The sequence below is a fragment of the Lissotriton vulgaris genome, chromosome 2_1 (genome assembly GCF_964263255.1).
Source record: "Lissotriton vulgaris chromosome 2_1, aLisVul1.2, whole genome shotgun sequence".
Lineage (NCBI taxonomy): Eukaryota > Metazoa > Chordata > Amphibia > Caudata > Salamandridae > Lissotriton > Lissotriton vulgaris.
The window spans coordinates 599,805,140-599,825,101 of NC_141687.1; the positions used below are offsets into that span (position 1 = coordinate 599,805,140).

The following is a 19,962-nucleotide window of genomic DNA, read 5'->3' on the forward strand; positions in this document are numbered from 1 at the left end:
GTGGCTGACGGTCCGTGGTGGGGCGCCCCTTCCGTGGCCACGAAAGGAGCGAAAGGCACCCGATTGCTGGCGTGGGGCCGTAAGGCCCAAGGACTTGGCCGTGGCCCTGGAGTCCTTGAAACGTTCCAGCGCATGGTCTGCCTTGTCGCCGAAGAGGCGACGGCCATCAAACGGCATGTCCAGGAGGGTGGCCTGGACATCGGCCGAGAAGTTGGCGGACCTCAACCAGGCGTGGCGTCGAACCGCCACCGTCGTTGCCATCGCCCTGCCCAGTGAGTCCGTGGTATCCAGCCCACACCGGATAGAAAAACGTGCCGCATCTCGGCCGTCCGCAAGGGTTTGGCTGAGTTTAGCCCTGACCTCCTCAGGGCATTGTGGCAGCACCTCCGCAACCGTGTCCCACAGGGTGTGGGTGTAGCGGCCCAAGAGACAGTTGGTGTTCACAGACCGTAGCCCTAGGCTCACAGACGAGAAGACCTTCTTCCCGAACTGCTCATATCTCTTGGATTCCCTGTCGGGCGGGGCCGACGGGAATGCGGATTGGGAGGTAGAGGCCTGGATGACCAGGCTCTCGGGGGTGGGATGGGTGGACAAAAAGCATGGGTCGCCCGGTGCCGGGCGGTAGCGTCTGGCCACGTTCCTGTCCACAGGGGGGCCTGTGGCGGGCTTGGACCAAGTGCCCAGCAGAACGTCACACAAGGCCTCATTGAACGGCAGAAGGGGCTCCGTGGAGCCGGACTGCTGTTTGAGGACCTCAGTGAGGAGATTAGTCCTCACGGCCGCGACGGGGAGCTGAAGGTTTAAGGCCTTAGCTGCCTTCGTCAACACTACGCTGTAAGCAGAACCCGCCTCCGAAGCCACAGTCGGGGGCGACGTAAATCCAGTGTCTGGCGAGGTGTCAATACCACTGGCCTCCCCAAGCTCATATGTCCAGTCCTGATGCGACTGGCAATCACGTGCCAGAGGGTCCTCGGACCCCTCCCATTGCTCCTCGTCACCTGGCTCCTGGAGACCAGGATTAACAGCCAGGGCCTCCTCGTGGAGATAGAAGTCTCCAAAGGCTGACGGAATCGGCGCCCAGCGGCGCCCCTCCGACACCTGAGTAGGACCGTAGGGAACATTGGGGTCGGCAACCACATCGGCTGCCGGGGACGACACCTGAAGGGATGGCGCCGGCGAGGTCGTAAGGTCGACCGGCGAGGTCCCGGATCCGGAGCCGGATCCAGCGAGGTCGCGCGGCGCCGGGACCGAAGTCGCCAGCGGCGCCGGGCCCGAAGTACCCGACGTCGTCGGGGCCGAAGCGCCCGACCCGGAAGGACCTCCAGACGGAGCCGATCGGCCCGAAGGCGCCACGGGAACCGACTGAGGAGGGAGGGCCCTCATGGCCATGAGGTACCTCTCAACCTCCTCCTGCGACGCGCCGTGCCCAGGGACCCGAAGGTGTGGGGCAGGCGGCGACGCTTGCGACTCCCGCGGAGCCGCGTGGGCGGTGTCGCCCGAGTCCCCGGCCGCATCGAGCGAGCGTCGGGGCGGGTCGGAGGACCGATGGTGTCGCTCCGACCTCTCATGCCTCTTACCTGAGGACTTGGAACCAGACGATCGGTGTCCACTCCCGGAACGTCGATGACTCCGACCTCGCGACCTGTCCCTCGACCTCCCGTGGGACCGGGACCTGGAGCGGCGCGGGGCCGAGTGCCTCAGCTCGAGACGCTTGCGGGACCGCTCCCGCCTAGCCTTCGACGTCAGAGCCCGGCAGTCGACGCAGGTACGATCGTCGTGGTCGAAGCCTAAGCACTTCAGGCACCGGCGATGGGGGTCCGTGACCGACATGAGTCGGCCGCACTTCGAGCAAGGCTTGAACCCGGGCATCCCTGGCACCGATAGTCGAGACAGTCGACTAAGAGAAGATCAAAAAGGATCAAAAACTAGTCAGTCAAAAAGTGACTGGGGGTAGAGCTTCTTCCGGATCTGCGCTAGCTGGCGCGGAAAAAAGAAGAACTGACGTCAGCGCGCATGGGCGCCGTCTAAGTACTCCGATGACGTCATCCCGGCGCTCACGACGCCGACGACGGACGCGGAGCCGCAGACGACGCCTACCAGCGCGCAGGGGTATTGCTACGCAAAAGTTTCCGGATCCAGTCTGACGCCTGGGGATATTCTAAGGTAAGGAATCTATCACTAACGTGTCTCTTTCAGATGCAGGTGGCAGCGCGGCCATTATCCTCCTGGACCTCAGTGCCGCCTTCGAGACGGTGAACCACCGGGTCCTCCTGTCTCGTCTCAGAAAGCTGGGCGTCAAAGACAGGGCACTCATGTGGCTGGAATCCTTTCTTGGTGACAGATCTTTTAAGGTCTTCTCAGAAAATAGCTGCTCTCCACTAATGCCATTACAGTGTGGGTGCCACAGGGTTCCTCCCTTAGCCCCACACTGTTTAATGTATATATGGCGCCCCTGGCGGAAGTAGTAGCTCCCTTTGGGATCCAACTGGTAAGCTATGCTGACGACACCCAGCTAGTTGTCTCCCTCAATCAGGTGGAATCCGCCCCCTCCAGGCTTTGCCGCTGCCTGGAGGCAGTAGCGAACTGGATGGACTTGTCCCACCTGAAATTGAATGGAGGAAAAACAGAGCTGATGCTATTAGGAAAACGAGCCATATTCAATAACATGATACATTGGCCCCCTTGTATGGGTCCAGGACCTACCCCAAAGACCGAGATAAAGAGTCTCGGGTTTTGGTTGGATGCAGAGTTGTCATTCAAGACCCAGGCAAGGAGGACAGTGGCCACCTGCTTCGGACTGCTGAAAACAATTCGGAAAATCCTCCCTCAGCTACCCGAAGCAGCAAAGAAAACCATAGTCCAGCCCCTTATTCTGTCTAGGCTGGACTATGGAAATGCTATCTATCTTGGAGCCCCCGTGTCGGTTATCCGGCAACTTCAGGTTGTTCAGAATTCCGCAGCACGGTTACTTACGGGCACCAACCATCGTACATCAGCCAAGCCCGCACTCTGCACCTTGCACTGGCTCCCCATAAAGGAGCGAATCCATTTTAAGACACTCTGCACGGTCCATAAAACACTCTATGGGAGTGGCCCCCCCATTCTAGATGACATGATCAGACCATACAAACCCACCAGGAATCTCCGCTCGAACCAACAAAACCTGCTGATAGCTCCCAGGATCAGCAGAGCCCGCACAGGAGGTCGTCTGTTCTCCCACAATGCGGCTGGGTTGTGGAATGCTCTTCCTCCACCTCTTCGTCAGGAGCCTAACCTTCTTGTCTTTCGGAAAAAGTTAAAAACTCTTCTGTTTCCAAAAACTAGATAATTCAGATCTCCGTTTTTAATTCATCCCTGTCTGGTCAGTTTTAAGCGCTGGGATGCTCCCGAGTGGCCATGCGCTATAAAAGAACCTTTTAATAAAAATAATAATAATAATGCATTTGTGGAGGACTTTGTGGTTGTCAATGTGCCAAAAGCAATAGGGAGCCAATGGTACTGAATGGTCTTTCTCCTTGCCTCATGCAATGGTCACGGGGGCAATAGTGTGGATGTGGGTACACTCTGACTGTTTGGGTTGACTATTAAAGATGGGATAACAATTAGTTGACCCACAGCTTTGGGTTGTATTGTTCCCCCTTTTTTTTTAATCTGCATACCTTTCCAAGATTACAAAAAAATGCCCTTAACCAAGCCCTTAACTTCCATACCTGGTGTTACAGGACTAATGATATATTCTCATTAGGGGCTTGTACGAGAGGATGAGTGGTTACTTAAGATGTTGTGGTTTCGTTATACCTATATAGGCAGTGGATGTTTTTATGTAATTGCTCTATGGGAGAAGGTCCACACGTTGTAAAATGTGTGATATATAGTTCAGGTGTGCATATGTTCAAAGCTGGTGATAGTTCTTTGACAGGTTTCATGAGAGGTGAACCAGTGCTTCAATGCAGGAGTCAGAGATGGATGGCACAGGCTGGAGATAAACAGAGTTCAAGAGTTTTAGGACAACATTGATTTCTTCAGCTAGTCGGGAGGCTGCAGCTCATCAGTCAGCCTGTCCTTTTAGATGGGCAAGAAGCGGTGAGCTTTGAAGGCAATAGTCTAATCTTCCTTGAATAGATCATCTGATGTAGAATTAAGAGGGGAATGCTTTAAGAAACGAGGCACCAACCCTGTGTAACCAGCAACAAATTCAGATGTCGAATTATCTGACATGATGTGGTGTACACTCAGCTTACGTCTTTTTCATTGTTTAGCTATTGTGAAATACTATCTAGGGTCTTAGTTATTGCTTTCATGGCTTGTAAGACAGGAAAGGTAGGTGGCGTATTGTCACAGATTAAAGCCCATTTTCATCCCGGGAGGTTTTAGCTTCATTTGATATAAGGAAGTAAGAGAGGAGGGTAGTTGCATGCTCTGCCCTGCACAAAAAGATCTTTGAGTGACTCTAAGGATGTGACTATCTGACAAGAGATTCAAGATCAGCCTGAGCACTGTCAATGTTAAGTTACTTAAGATACTGGATTGATGAGGAAATCCAATATTATTATCAAAGCCGTAAATGGAGTTTGTGCTCCTTTCTAACTTTGGGCTACATAGATCTCCATGCATCACAGCAGAGGGACATGATGTCTGTATTGTGGGAGAGAGAGAATCAATGTAAACAGACAAAGGAGAGGGCAAAGGTTGCAATTGCTGATTATATGATTCAGTATCTTGTGAAATAAAGAAGCTGATAGTTTTTTTGTTTTTTTACCAGCTGACCTGATTCCAACTTTGGATTGTCTGAAGAGCAGAGCTCACAGGGCTGGTCGCCATGGACGGCATAGTTAGTGGCAGTGAAATATGGTTGTATCCCCTACTTTCAGCCAGAAAGGCTTCGCTAGAGACGGTATATGCCATTTTGGGTGTTGGAGAGAGAAGAGGGGTTAGCTGAACTGCCTGGTGACCTACTGTGTCCCATTTATAGTGTGTTTGCATGCTGGCAAACAGGAGTGATTATGCTGTTTTACTGAATGAATAAAGCAGGATGTAGTAAACACAAGATAGTTGCAATTCTGGATTGGGTTCAGATCAGTGTTTAAAGTCTTTGGCACCTACAGTAACAGACAATTACCAATAAAACCTTCCTGGAATCTCCCTGGCTCCCAAGTAACAAAATAAAGGTAAAGAAGATGCCATAGCTGTACCTTTAGTGGGATACAGATTTGGTTGAGGGATGGTTGACTACGAAAATGACAACAACTTCTGGAAGAAAATCGAAACCACTCAACTGTTGCCGCTCAATCCCTATGCGTGGAGGTGAAGGTTGTGCAAGTTTGGGTGCAGAACTCAGCCTTGCTGCTGTGACAGAAGATCCTCCAAAAGAGGCAGCCTGATTGGAGGACAAATGCTAATGATGAGGAGTTTGGGATACAACACACTGTGTGCCCAAACCAGGGCCACTAGAAAGACTAGAAAGACTTGGCCCAGTCATCCTGATCATCTTCAAAACTCTGGGCTATAGAGGTACAGGCAGGAAGGTGTAGCAGAGTCTTGAGTTCCACTGTAAGCAGAACGTGTTTCAGAGTAAGTGAAACCTTGGAAATGTCACTGTGCAAAATTTCTCTGTGGCGAAAAACATTGAGCCAGGGCTCTTCCCATTGGCGGAAAGACCTCTGTATGTAACAGCCATTTGTAATCTTCAAGGCTTTCCCAGCTTAGTTCAACTGCTTTGGAGTGCAGGGAACCCACCAGGTAGTGTGTCACCAGAAAAAGTTCTTGGCAACCTAGATTTGTTCAAAGACGCAAAGCCTCGTGGCATTGGGTCAATGACCCCACCCCTTCCTAATAATTGTCATAGCACATGGCAGATGCAGGAGGCCATCAGTCCCAGTAGCCTCAGAGTCATCCTCTCGGAGATCCAGGACAGAGGATGAAATATCAGATCATATGTCCAATGTCTTGGACTCTCTGCTCCAGGGGATGGGCTGGGAACTGAACCATATTCAGAATGGCTCTGATGAAGGGGAGCAGCTGCTCAGGTGTGACTTTGGGACATTGATAGTGAACCACAAAGATGTCAGGGGGTTTGCCATGGACAGAATGCAGAACAATGTCATACATTCACCCCAGTACAGAGATCTGGGCCTAAATCCATCGTTTTTTTGCACTCCACACCACCAGCCACGGCCCGTGGAGGGAGTTTCAGTAGGGCGGAGAGGCGGGGCGGGGGAGTGCTAAAAACGGGAGTATGGATAATTGAAGGTAAGTAAACAATTTAATTAATAAAACGAATTTCGTAGCGCCCTGCATCGCAAAATGCGATGCAGGGTACGCTACGAAATTCGTTTTATTTATTATTTATTTTATTATAAAATTTTACTAATTTTGCTATAATTTGGTGTGGTATTTTTATTGTTTTGCTTTTCAACTTTATTACTGTTTTAGTAGTGCACAAATACTTTACACACTGCACTAAGCTAAGATTGTCTACTCTGTGCCTTAGCTAATAGGGGGTTGAGCGCGGGATAATGTAGTGGTTTCACAGGTTGACCCTAGGGCTGTGAATACTCCATGTGGTGCATAGTGACCCATAGCAATAAATAAACAATCCAATTACTTACAATAAGCATTGCATTTGCATATAACATTTCCCTGCTCCCAACAAACCATGGACAGCCAGCTCCCACTGCGGTTGGCCATTGGCTGCGCCCAACCCTCGGCATGCAGTCAAATTCTGCTACACATTGCTCTTGGCACTTCCATGCAAGATAGCAAAACATGACACACGGTCATCCACGGGAGCCCAACCTTTCTGCACAATGGAGTACAGCTCTGAGAAGCAGGGGTTGCTTGAAGAGGACCGGCCCTGCATCCCACCCTCAGAGTGAGACCGATCCCCACTGTGCAAGGCCTTCAACTGTGCCCAGCAGGCGCTGGGTCTTTGAGGCGACGGACTGCCTCAAAGACCACTCTAAGCATATGTTTTTTTAAACAATTGGTCTTCAGCCATTGGTTTAAGCTGTCTGTAGCTGAGAACTAAAAAGTGTTACACTCTGTATCTATACAGTGGTAGGTAGCTGTTTTTTTAAAACAGAACATTTTCTTATATGTCCTAGAGAGAGACCGTTGTGGTTTTGTACATTTCACTAAAAGCTGCTAATAAAGAAGGAACGTCCTTATCACGCACAGAAAATGTGTTCTCCACTTCCTCTAACCAATAACTTTTATTCAAATGCTTAAGGCGGCAAAAAGATTATCCTTTCCATTTTTGTCTATGAAAGACACTAGAAATCGCTGGATTGTCTTTCAATCCTTAATATGGGTGCTACTTGTTCTGTATACCCTATTCAATGAACAATCACATAGATTTCAAGAAGTAAATATTTTAGATTGCCTTTTCTTGGCTTATTGATATGCATGAGAGACACCACACATATGTAAACAATCGGGTGTGAAACTCACCTCTAAAGACCCCGGTGTCATGGAAGAGCCAGGTACGGTACGCGGCATAGTCCGACTCCTCTCATTGGAATCTGAGGATATAATCTGCCTCACTGTGGGCTGCTGCTTGAACTGCAGCCCATAGGGATGTTTGGCTGTCCCATATGGCTGATTTAAGTTCACATTAATGTGGTCCATAGAGACAAAACTTGGGTACCCTTCAGATTCTGATAGCTGGCGCCCCTTGCCCAAATCCTCCATTTTTATGTTGAGCTTGGCCTCATTTCTAGAGAAGGGTTTGAGGCTGGACGTTCTCCTGGGTAGTACCATGTACTCGCTTTCCATGGGCTGTTCCATTGACCTCATCCACCCATACTCCCTTGGACGCATGTTGCTCTCGGTGCATAGATAGAGAGGGCCACGTGGATCCAAGTTTACATCCTTCTTGGATGGTTGATCATTTAATTCATTTAGTCCTTTCATGGTATTATGGGTGATCTTGGGAACTTGCACCCTAATACTGCCCATTGTTTGTATATTCCCTGGAAGGGCAGAGAAGCTCATGGTCTCCATTCCACTGCTCAGTTTAGTATCCTCGTCATCCAAGGAGATACGCGACATTGATCCTGTAATTGTAGCCGGATTGCACATGTTCACCTCTTTGAAAAGGACTGTAACAAGAGAAGAGAGTTTCAGTAATAGGCGCAGTATAAGGATTCACAATCAATTATCTCCAAAAAGCCATCTTAGTAGGCAGATACATGGTAAGGTAAAGATGCAGTAGAAATTAAGACTCCCAATGAATGCTCTACAGGCACAAACTGAGGGGAATCTGAATTTATGAAAAGAAAAAACACTCTTCTACAGGCTGCTTTTTCATTCTGCACCATCAACCAATTCATACATCCTATGTCAAGAAAAAGGCCTTACTAAGTTTTTTAGTTCTTTAATTTAGATTTTAACAACATACAGTATATCTAAACAATTGCCATATTAACCATAACGGATAACATAACAGTACCATTATTGTATTAAATTTCCTGAAAAGGAATTACATGACAGTAAATTATTGTGCAAACAGAGAAAGTCAAACCATTGCCGAAATATGCAAGTATATAAGGTTTTTGGCAAAACATAAGACCTTGTTCATAAGAGCAGGATATCCCAACACTAGGGGAGGGTCCGCCCAGGTAGCAAAAGTGTAAGGACATTTAGGAATCTTGATCTAATGGGTAAGAACTTAATGGTTTCTAGATAACTCAATTTGTTGAGGTATCATCTTCAGAAACATATTTAACTAGAGGGGCAGACTTTAGCAGTGGTAAGGCTGTTTCAGCCTTCTATTCTCACGAGCCACAGGAAGGGATCAACTGTAATTATATAATAATAATGAAATACAACACCAGATCAAGCGGTTTGTACATAAATAAAAAAGTAAGTATCAGCTTACATTTTCCATCTCCTTAGCCTACCACTTTCTTTCCTAATTAAATTAGTCTGACTGAGGCACAGACAACATGGGCATATGCTACAGAATTTAGCTGTTTGAACACAAATTGTCACAAAAAGCCCGACATGTTTAGAAGCAACTTTCAAAAAGGGGCAGCTAATGCCCACCAGCTTTTCATGCAAAACCCCAAAAAAGGAAAAGAAGAAAGCCGCCCACAGAGGCTAAGGTAACGTTACCTGTTTCACCGTGAGCTGTATACCAAGATGTCTTCTCAACCGTCTGGCAAGCCAGGTCAACATCCTTCTCAAAATCTGTCTATAATGACATTGGAAGGAGGAGAGTAAAAAATCAGTTTGGGAAAAAAAAGTGTGAGTCAGTGATGCGAAAAATTGAGGCTTGAGACAGACTCACAGATGCAGATAAGGAAGATTTATTTCACAGATGAACCTCAAGAGACATTATAAGGAGAAAAAAAAGCTACGCTAAAATAGGGATAAAGAACCGGAGCGATAAATAAGAAAATAAGGAAGGTACTAGGCACATGCAGTTTACACATAAACCTGTTTGTGATTGGATTTGTAATTCGCATTCAGACTTGTGAACTAATAGGTCACAATGCAAATTGTACATTTGCAGATGGCCAGACAACAACCCGTATAATTAATAATAATTACTCCAGTCACAATTTGCTACCCTTGTGATTGGCTTGGATGTGGGTGTGCAAGGGACGGCTAACCTCCATTCCTGCACTAAATTGGTCCCAGGGAAAGAGAATCAGTTACCACCTCGACCCGGAGTCTGTATTTGGTAAATGGCTTGTGAACGCATTTGCAGTCACTCACAACCCATTGATGCATAATACGGCGAGTGCTAAATAAGAGGGGGCACCTCTTTCACACACACTCCTATTTGTAATGGATTGTAAAAGTAATTTATTGGGAGTTCTTTACAAGGGTTTTGATACATTTTAAAAAGGTGATGTACGGTTGCAGACCCTGTGTTTTTTCGAACTACCGGCTTGAAGCCTGGAAAGCACTTTTGTACATGAGTCCAATGAGTGAAGGAGAGTGGGTGGAGAGCCGAAGAAACAAAAATACATCTTAAATGTGAGAGGCAGTGAAAAAAAGAGCTCTGAGAAAGAGAGATAAAGTAAGACAGATGAAGCACACAGGCCACGAGCTCCATATGCTTTCAAAGAACACATGAAAAGTCTCAGATATCATTTCCCTTTGAGTCTAGGAGGCTGTGCGGTCACTTTGTCCTAGAAGCATGTGTTGAAGAGTCGTAGCTCACGCAGATGAAGATTATAAAATAAAGCACCTCAACAGCAAGTTGGTGCCTCACCATAATCTGTACCTGTCCATTTTTACAGGAATCCGGAGAATTTTCATTTTCATCATTTTTACATACTCCCATCTGGCACTTCACTACGTCCTGGACCTTTCAATGAGAAGAACAGAGACAGAAAACGAGTTAGGTACCATTTCTTCACTTCTCTGTAAATGACCTTCATAGCAGGACCATGGTGACCCAGACAGGATTCCACTAAGGCCATTTCAAGCAAAGGAGTGTGTATGTTTGTGTGTGGCAAGCATGAATACAAAAGTTGCAGAGAAAAAATGAGAAATGGAAACAACTCACTCATATTGTTATGTAAGCTAGTGCAAATTTCAATGTACACTCCAGTACCGTTGGCATATTTTTACCTCTCTTCGGAGAAAACAGTGTGCTGTGATGATGACGAGACCCTGCAAAGAGTTGAAGACGGCGAATAGGACCTGGAATAACATGGAGCGCCGGTCGGTCATGGCAAGGACAGCTGACATCCAAGTGAGTGCCAACAGAGGCAAAACAACACAAGAACTCCAAAGCGAAGCCCTGAACACACACACAGGGGAGACAGAAAGACACAGAGATTCAGCTTTTAATAGATGCCGACCCAGAAGATCAATTTGAAAAACATCCCCTCCAACTGCATTGTCCTTGCTGCATTTCTTGTTCGAATAGCTAAAGCACAACAGTGGCCCCTGATGCGCTGTGACTCAACATAAAAGGATCCTGAAACCTCAGACAATCATCGCTAAAATAGTGCATTGTAAATTTCTCATGTCCCTCATGAAGAGGATTCATCGATATTACAAATAGTGTAGTATACCTAAGCCCCACCGGCTGCATGAGGACTTACAGGAGGTCTCTGGCTGCCCCAAACCCGGTACTGCCAGGATGGGTGTCCTTAAAAGAGCAGATCAATATTATTAACCAATGTAAATATTTGGAGAATCTTAGAAAATTACGAGACCAGGCCATTATATATGTGATGCACTATTTGGGTGCAATAGGTTTGTGATCATAGGGGGCGGTAACAAGCAGATCCCGAATTTACAGACAGAAGCGGGTGTGCTAGGTGGGCCTGATCATGAGACCAAGTGCTGCCACCACAGCCCTATTGGTGTCAACAAGTGTCTGGAGCGCCTTTGGAACATGGTTTAACCTACATGGGTGGAAAGCGTCTCATGGTGACATCAGCAAACTCCTGCCCCTTAACGGTGAGGGTTATAGACGTGCATGTAAAGGATTTTGCCTTAAACAGGCCATTCCCTGAAATCCACGTTTTTCACATTCACCCCTGAGAAAAGGACAGACATGGAGGACTAGGCTGCAGTTATAATGTTTGGCATGAGTGATCCCGTAAAGGGTTAGGAAAGAGCGGTAGTGATGAGAAATAACTCAGGACGGCCTCCTTCCACATTGCTATGCGCCTATCCTGTGTGGGGAAATACCGGGCACAGAAGAATGCAAACATAGGAGCATCCCTCTGCACATCAGAGCTGATGTTTACTATGTGCTGGGCACAAGCCCCACCGTGCCCACTTCAGCGCTATTGCACAAGCCCTAACTGCGGGGCATGTCTGGGGTGCATCCGAAGCCAATAAATACAAGCACACTTTTTGAGAATGGATCCGTTTTGCCAGTACTACTCTGTAAATTCAAACACACTCCCACTTGATATGAGAACATGATTTGATATGCAAACTAAAATCACACTGCTAGTTACAAATGTCTTATATTAGTGACCTGAAATTGGAGGAGTTTGGTCTGGGAAAAGAACTGGAAGAGATCCTGGCCGGTTGAGGTGAAAAGATCAAGCCACTTGCAAGTAAAATATACATTGGCGATGCACCATTCAGAAATCTACATCTTCTGGGGGCACAGTTATGGAAAAACATTTTTATTTTTTATAGACTCATTAAGCGACTTTCAGTCTAGGAAGAACCAAAATTGTGCACTCCTTTTGTGCACTGTTAAGTAATTGGAGTTGACTTGAAACATTGGAAGAAGTGGTACATGGTACACTGGCACTTCTTTATCAGAGAGTGAATTTCCTTGTTAAATATAGAAAAGGCAGGCTTCTGGAAGGTCTCAGAATTTAGGAGGATATTTTATAACTCGAGCAAAAGCGAATACAGTGTTTATGGCAGGTTATTAATTAAATGTATTTATGGCGCACAGCTACCCGGAGGTTTCGCAGCGCCTACAGACACGCAGTACAAGGAGACAAGGGTCTAAAGCATTTCTGATTAGAAGCTCTACTGAATAAAAAGCCACGGTTGTATCTATAGATAATAGACTGCTTACCAGCACACCATGCAAAAACTCTCTTCCGGCCTAAGCACTGAAAATTACATTTGAATTTTAACAGTGGGAAACAAAATCAGTTGGACACTCATAACAATTAAAATCCTAATATTAAATCACCAAATATGATTACCGTTGTTGGTATCATCTAATCAATTCACGTCCCTAATTCACTGTGGTAGGAGGTCACATGGATAAAGTGGAAACTGTTGCCGAAAGGAGGGCGTGCCGTCTAATTTTTGTAATTTAGAAAAGTGATGGGATAGAACGGGTCAGTAACCACTAAACTATACTCGATTAAAAGAGTCAATAATGGTTTCTCTTCTTTAAGTGAAGGTTACAGATTCCGAAATTGTCGTGGAGAAACCCACTGAATAATCCAGAGAACCCCATCTGAAGATCACCCTTAGGCCTTGAACTGCATGGCTATTTCTTAATTTTATTCAATGACTATGTGCCTGCATGTAAGACTAACTGGAAAAACCAAGTGGATTTCTAGGTTTGGTTTGCTTATGTCCGTGAGAGCCTGCAGTGCATTATTGTTTCAAGGCGCAGATTCAGGAGCAGAAGTACCTTGTCGCCCAAGACAGAGAGGTTTTAAGGCATTGGCAAATAGGGCTCTGGCCAAGGGCCCCAGCCTTTAAGAGGGTCCCTTTACAGGGCCATCTGTTCTGCAGAGAATCTTGCCCTAATGACCTTAAAGAACTCTTAAGCAGATTGTTTTAAATACTGTTTTCCTTTAATTTATTTTTAATGCCTGAAAGTCTCTTACAGGCATTTTGCAGAGAAATGTTGCCTCTATGTTTTATGCAACGCCCATAAAAAAAGGTTCTTTTAGATTAAAGCAGGACTTCACATATGAGATTTGAGTGCCACAGAGATTATTTGCAATAATATAAATTAGATGGTGCTCTTTTACAATATTGAAACACACACGTCACTATCCCTGAATATTAGATGTGAGCACGTCTCGAATTTGGATGAGTATGTCTGGCCACTGTCAGTGACCTTGCCTAAGAAGGCCTGAAAGAGCTGAAATTGGATCTAAATTTCAAACTTTTCCCAACAGCGGCTCCAAAATATGTTTGGCCCGGGCCCCCAAAATCCTTAGGATGTCTCTGGCCCAGGACGCAGATGTCCATTGTTACTGGAGCTGCTCTCAACTGTCGTTCCAAGTTACTCTGAACCTGCCCCAGCCTACTACAACTTATTTTTGGAGCAAGTGGCTTTCTTGTTCACGTTCGAGATATACTTTGCTGCAAAGAACTCCCCACCCCCCTCCCACCTTCCCCCCGTATGATCTATTGTAAGTCCTCTTGTAGCTCAAGCTCTGCTGGCTGTTTGGGGACCCTGAAGTAAGCAGATTTTGCCAATATCTCCCCAAACTGGACGTACATCTAACAGTTTGGCAGTAAGCCTGGTGGTGTCTCAATATAGAATCAAATTCATACATTTTTTAATACTACGAGGGTCAGAGAGTTCTTGAAGTTTGTGAGAGCCGAGAAGCAAACTGATTGATATTGAATTAGACAGTGGCATGTCCTGGAGACAGCTAAAGAAGGATGGATTGAAGTGGACATTGCAACAGCGGTAATTGATGGTGTAGAATTACTAGCATTAAAGTTGTCTGCAGTCCCTTTGTGAGTAATAGGAGGTACATGACAGTGAAGTATAGGTTAGCTTTTTTCCATTTAAGTCACTTCTGATTCTTGTTGCCCCACCCATAGCAATAGAACTAATCATATAGTGTGACCATCATCAATATAGGAAATGCTATATAAAAAGTATATTTATATACTTTGTTCTCTGGGACTTTTCTGAAGCTGTAAAAATCACACACCCTTTGAAAAACCACAACATCAAAAACATGGAAAAATAAGGGCTAAATTGACAGTAAGTGTTTGGGGGTCAACAGTAGAACGTTGTAAATGAGATAGTTGCTATTCAATGCGCCATTCAATGGGAACTTTAAGTTATAACCTTAATTTCACAAAGTTACTTGTACAGATACACAAATCCGTGTACACACATTTGTGAGAAGGACGTTGTTTTGTGTACATGTCCATTGTTCCTAACATTAGAGCCTGAATGAGTAATGGGACTTGTAAGCATGAGCAGGACCAGGCTTGACTGAAATACTGCACAGCCAGTTTGAACCCATTGCTGTTTGAATACTTCAGCTTAAGATGCACACACTGCATCCAATAAGTTATTTACTTTCGGTAACGCTCTCTCTGGTGGACACTCAAACAAACTGGAAATTCCTCACCTTGTGAATATTCCACTAGACGTCGGAATAGATCTGGAAACTCTAAACCAGTAATCCAGCACACAGGTAGGTGCCGGCATGCAGAGTCGCACTGACGGGCTTCCACTCCGGAAGCAATAAATGGGACCGTACTTATATGTTCCACCCAAGTACACTGACCTCAGTTGCTTTTGAAGGCTTGTCTGGGCCCTCAGACACTGAGTCCATCAGCAAATTGGCTTTTGAGATAAAAAAAATTCCATTCCACTGAATGGAGAAATGGGAGGGCAAGCAATTGAGGAATATGTGGTTAGCTAGAGTATCCAACAGAAAGAGTATTACCAAAGGTAAGTAACTGGTTCTTCTGATGAATGCCTCTAACAGCAGGTTCCTCTTCGTGTGAACAGATATCATAGCAATGCCTCCTTAGGCGGTGGGTCTGTGAAATGGCTCAGAGTGGGTCTATCCCTGTCTGGGGTGAGCCCTCCTTCAAAATCCAATAGTTGAGATAGGGGAAGACTGCCACATCCAAACTCAAAGGTCACTGACACAACCCCCAACATTTTTATAAATACCTGAGGTGCACAGGAGTGGCCAAAGTGGAGTGCTGCAAACTGAAAATGCTCCTGGCTTACTGTAAAAATTTAAGATAATGCCTGTGGGCCTGCAGGACAAGAATATGGAAATACACAACTGAATGTCCAATGCTACTATTTAGTCTCCACAAGCCAGTGCAGACAAGATCTGGGCCAGCGTGAGCATCTTGAATTTATCCTTCTGCAGGAAGGAGCTTAGAGGGCAGAGATCTAAAATGTTTGTCAGAAGGAAGTAGTGGGAATATCACCCAGTTCCTTCTTCTTAGGTTGGAAACTTCTCTATGGCTCCTTTGGTCAAAAGGGTCTACATTTCCTACTGCACAACAGACATGTCGACCTATGTCAGCCATGGTGATTGGGGTGGAAGGTGTAGCAGGGTAGAAAGATAAGAGAGGGCCACCTGTTCGAAGTGATGTCTCTCCATTCTTGGAGGAAATGTGTAATCCTTCCTCTTACAGTTTGGGTGTGTGTCAAAAAAGACATATCAAAGCAGTTTTGCATTTGTGGTCGGCATAGGGGTGGGGAATAGAGCTTACAGTTCTCCTTGATGACCTGAATGTTCTCAATGGGTGCCACAGCCTGGGCCAGAAAATGGATGAGAAGTTTGTTGTGCTGGCATTGGGATCAGGCACTAGTGAACCTGAAAAGCCCTGGCATTTCCCTGAAAGGGGCAGAACTACAGGGGTAAGTGCCTGGAAGGGGCAGAAAACCCCATGAAACATGCTATAGTGTGACTTTCTTTAATTAGTTCCAGGGCTGAGCCCACTTCCTTACCGAGAGGCAAGAGGCACAGGATGGCATGTCATTAAGATATCCCATAGGAAGCCTGCAGACTTCATCCAGGGGTGGCATTGAAGCACCACATTAATACCCAAGCAATTGGTTGTGCGTAGGCCAGACATAATAACAAATTGGGCTGCATCCCAGCCATCCTGAATGCTTTGGGCTAAAGACGCCTGAAGGTTGTCCGGAACTACTGGTAGGATTTGACCAATCATGTCCCACTAAGTAAGGGTGTAGCGACCCAGGAGGCAACTGGCACTGACAGATCATGAAGAAAAGACTGGCAGAGGAGAACATGCACTTGCCAAAGACTTCCATGTGTTTCGATTCGTAGGGAGGGGGTCGTAGGAAAGGCATTAGGGTTTACTCTTCTGCTGGACACCTGTACCGCCAAACTCTCAGGCATTGGATGCTGAGTAAGGAACACCAAGTAGCTCAGCTGATGCAAAGAGCTACCCCCTATTAACTGGGCGGCCAGAACATGGTTTTCACTGAGTGTCCAAAAGGGTATCTGTAAGGCCTCTGTCTAATGCAGGAGAGGTTCAGTAGATGCCTGGTCAGGATAAACATCCTCAGTAAGGATGTTGGTCTTTGCTACCCTGCTAGAAAACTGCAGGTGTGGGACCTTCAAAGCCTATCACACAACAATGACAACAGAAGCACTCTCCTCTGTTGGCAGGCCCAGGGGAGAGACAAGACCAGTGTGCGGAGAGGTTTTTAGACCATTGTCATCTTGTAATTCTGCATACCAATTGTTCTCAACATACTGTGGCACAAATTCGTCCTCTGCATCAAAGTCAGTATTGTCAGTATCAGAGCCAAAGAGCTAGTATAATGTATGATTCAGCTGCATGGTAAAGGCAATGTGTTAGTCAGAACAGTTCGTTTTTGGCTACACCCCGGTGGTATCAGGTTGCACACTCGCTTAAGGTCGAGAAGAGGCCAGCTCAGAGTCAAAAACCGGTGGCACCAGTGTCGATGTCAAAGGAACTGTACAAGGCGTGTCACCAGAACCAAAGCCGGTACCAAAGTTAGTATGGACCCCAAAGCGGGTTTAAGAGACACAGACTGTGCCAAGGGAGAAAACGCTGGCTGACCCCGACTGAAGGCCTCTGTGAACCTTTGGGCCCCAGGGAACACGAGATGGAACCGGAGGCATGCCAAACATGAGCTCATTGGCTCTTGAAAGGCCTCCCCACCCGGCCCCACTGCTCTTACCTGCATGGGACGCGGCTGGTCAACATGCAAATTGAGCAACTCCCACCACCTAATGTTCTTTGTGACATCATTCAGTAAACAACAATGTTAGCAGATATGTTTTGGTACAGCATGAGCCTCTAGAGTGTTTAAAAGATTCACACAGGAAATTTGGTGGGAAGAATATTACGTTCTACTTTCAGGGTGATATCCTGGCATACTTAATGATAAAAGAAAAGCATGGCATGAGACTGTGTGGCTATTTTTAAAGATGAATCGATAATGGTCTACCTATAATGGATACAAAAGCAGAAAAAGGCGCAGTTCACAATTATAGGGGGGACGGTATGCTTTAGCAACAATTACACAAACTGTACATTCAGAAAACAAGCATCACTTAAGTTCATAACCTGGGCTATCAACTATTAGGCCAAGATTACTCATAATTATGGAGAGAACATAGAAACAATTCACAATGTAATAATGAAAGAGTGAAACTTTGTTTGGAAAAGAGGAGCGTCCACAAGTGTCTGGATTTAGGAAAGTATGTCAAGTTCAGAATGACTATGACAATAGTTTCAGCAATCAACCTTCTTCCAGAAAGGCTCACGTGCTCTCATTTTAGAGCACTCTTTGTAACAGTTCAATTACTAAATGTAATTTACAATGCAGTCACATATCAGTTATTCTACCTTACAGGATACATACATCACTATTATACATTTCTTTTTCAAAATACATGTCTTATAGCCCAGTCTGTGTATCATATACCAGAGATTAATGTTGGAAGGGAACGGGAATGACCTCACATTCCCCTAATGTACACTGACTTCTGTTTCAAATCCCTAGTGTGAAAAAAATGTCTCATACACATTAAAGCCGAATGCGAAGAACCTGACAAGAATGTTACCTCTAAGACCACACGAATGCATCTGTCCAGGCTACCTCCTTAGACATATGTATTTTAATATGCTGATTGCCAAGAAACATTAAACATAAACATGCTCAAATGTGCCCACTGTATACTGCATTCCCGATTATAAAACAGAATTAAACAGCAAACCATCAAATCACAAAACACATTGACAGCCCACGTAAGTCCGGTCTTACATACTTTCAACAGAATAATATATCTAATTAAAATCTTGATCTTCAGAGACATTTCTGTATTTTAGGTCTGGCTTGACTGCACACCTGTATATAGCCTGTTATCAATTCTACTCTTTGGCTCCACCCAAAGGCTATGACTCTCCCACTTAATTGTATTGGCTGTTAGGCGCCTCATTCCACTTCCTATGGAGTACTTGCACTGAAATGCCCGATGGACTATTTCACATCTCAAAAGTGATCTGAATCATCAAAATAACATTCTTTAACTTATAGAACTATATATGTACAGAAAGCAATCCCTTAGTGATTTAACTGCAGTAGGCAGCTTTTAATCTTTAATCAAGATTCAAATGCAAGATCGATCTATATACTTGTTTTCTTTTAACTTTTCTACCTCGAAAGAACACATGTCAAGCTTTGGCTTATTACCCAACGCTAGAAAAACTACCATGAAAACCTAAAACAACAAAATTCAACAGTTGGAGAGGGTAAAGCAATCTATAAATTGAAAAAAGACCAGCCAATATTTTTGAAAAAGAAATATAAAGTGTGCAAGAAAAGAAGAAATCTAAATTTGCAGCTTCAATTGTACAGCTCTTTCTGATGGTACTAAGGAGGCCTTGTAGTGAAAATCATCATTGGCAATTGTAAGGGCCGCTGTGTAGCTGAGAGACAAGATGACATCTACAACACATTGATAAAGAATGCCACCAGGAACAATCCAGACAACTGAGTGGTCACCTAGCTCCATTTTATCGAGACACCCTGCTGCTAGTGCTGAGTTTTCATTAACTACATCTTTGAATTCCAGTAGTCGTAGTATTGCTCTGCAATGGAGGCAAAGGCTCACAAGTGTCAGCTTACAATGGTCTATAAAGCTCAAGACGGAAAAAACGTTCCCCCTGACAAGGAGTAACATGTCACCAAAGGTGGAGGTCACGGTCTCAGTGTGGTCAAGAATACAGTGTGCTGAATCTTAAAGCAGCAATGGAAATGGTTACTTGCCAGATATTTGCACAATTTTAGGGATTTTTGCGGTGCACAGCACTGGAGAGGCATTTTTGCAGAAATGTTACAGTGGCAGCAAGGGTGAAAAGTGTCAAAAGGATGGCACAGTCAAAAATGCTGTCATGGAGGCGCAACTCGTCACTATATTTCATTGGCTCTTTCCTGCGTCTTGTTAAGGCACCAATGCGCAGGTACTTCATATGGAGAACATAATCAATCTATTCCTGACACGCTCTAGCTCACCGAGGTTACTACAAGTAATAAACAATCAATAAAATAATAATTAAAACCAACAAGGTTTACGTGCAATTAAGTTCTATTTCGTTGTATTAGAAAACCTGGAATGCTAACGGGGAAAACAGGATAAAAAGCGATTGCCTTTTGAGGTGAATACTTAACAATGGTATGCAAAAGAAATGTACAGAGAGAAGGGAGAAACAAGACGAAGACGTGCTGACTGGACAGAAGGAGGCAGTGGAGCGATACAGAAAGAAAAGAGAGGCTGG

The 19,962-nt window shown here is 45.4% G+C and overlaps 1 protein-coding gene across 6 annotated transcripts in view; it reads right to left on the bottom strand.

Annotated features, from left to right (window-relative positions):
* The window catches only part of ADGRB2 (adhesion G protein-coupled receptor B2), a 1,127,991-nt gene that overhangs the window by 98,689 nt on the left and 1,009,340 nt on the right, over positions 1 to 19,962 (bottom strand). For 5 of the 6 annotated variants that reach the window (XM_086955647.1, XM_086955646.1, XM_086955645.1 and 2 more), the window contains 4 exons: positions 10,585 to 10,756; positions 10,223 to 10,318; positions 9,115 to 9,193; positions 7,450 to 8,099 (listed from right to left, as the gene is read on the bottom strand). In XM_086955647.1, coding sequence (XP_086811773.1) covers positions 7,450 to 8,099; positions 9,115 to 9,193; positions 10,223 to 10,318; positions 10,585 to 10,756 — 997 coding nt within the window. The remainder of the gene's footprint in view (positions 1 to 7,449; positions 8,100 to 9,114; positions 9,194 to 10,222; positions 10,319 to 10,584; positions 10,757 to 19,962) is intronic. The other variant, XM_086955643.1, reaches the window with a different exon arrangement.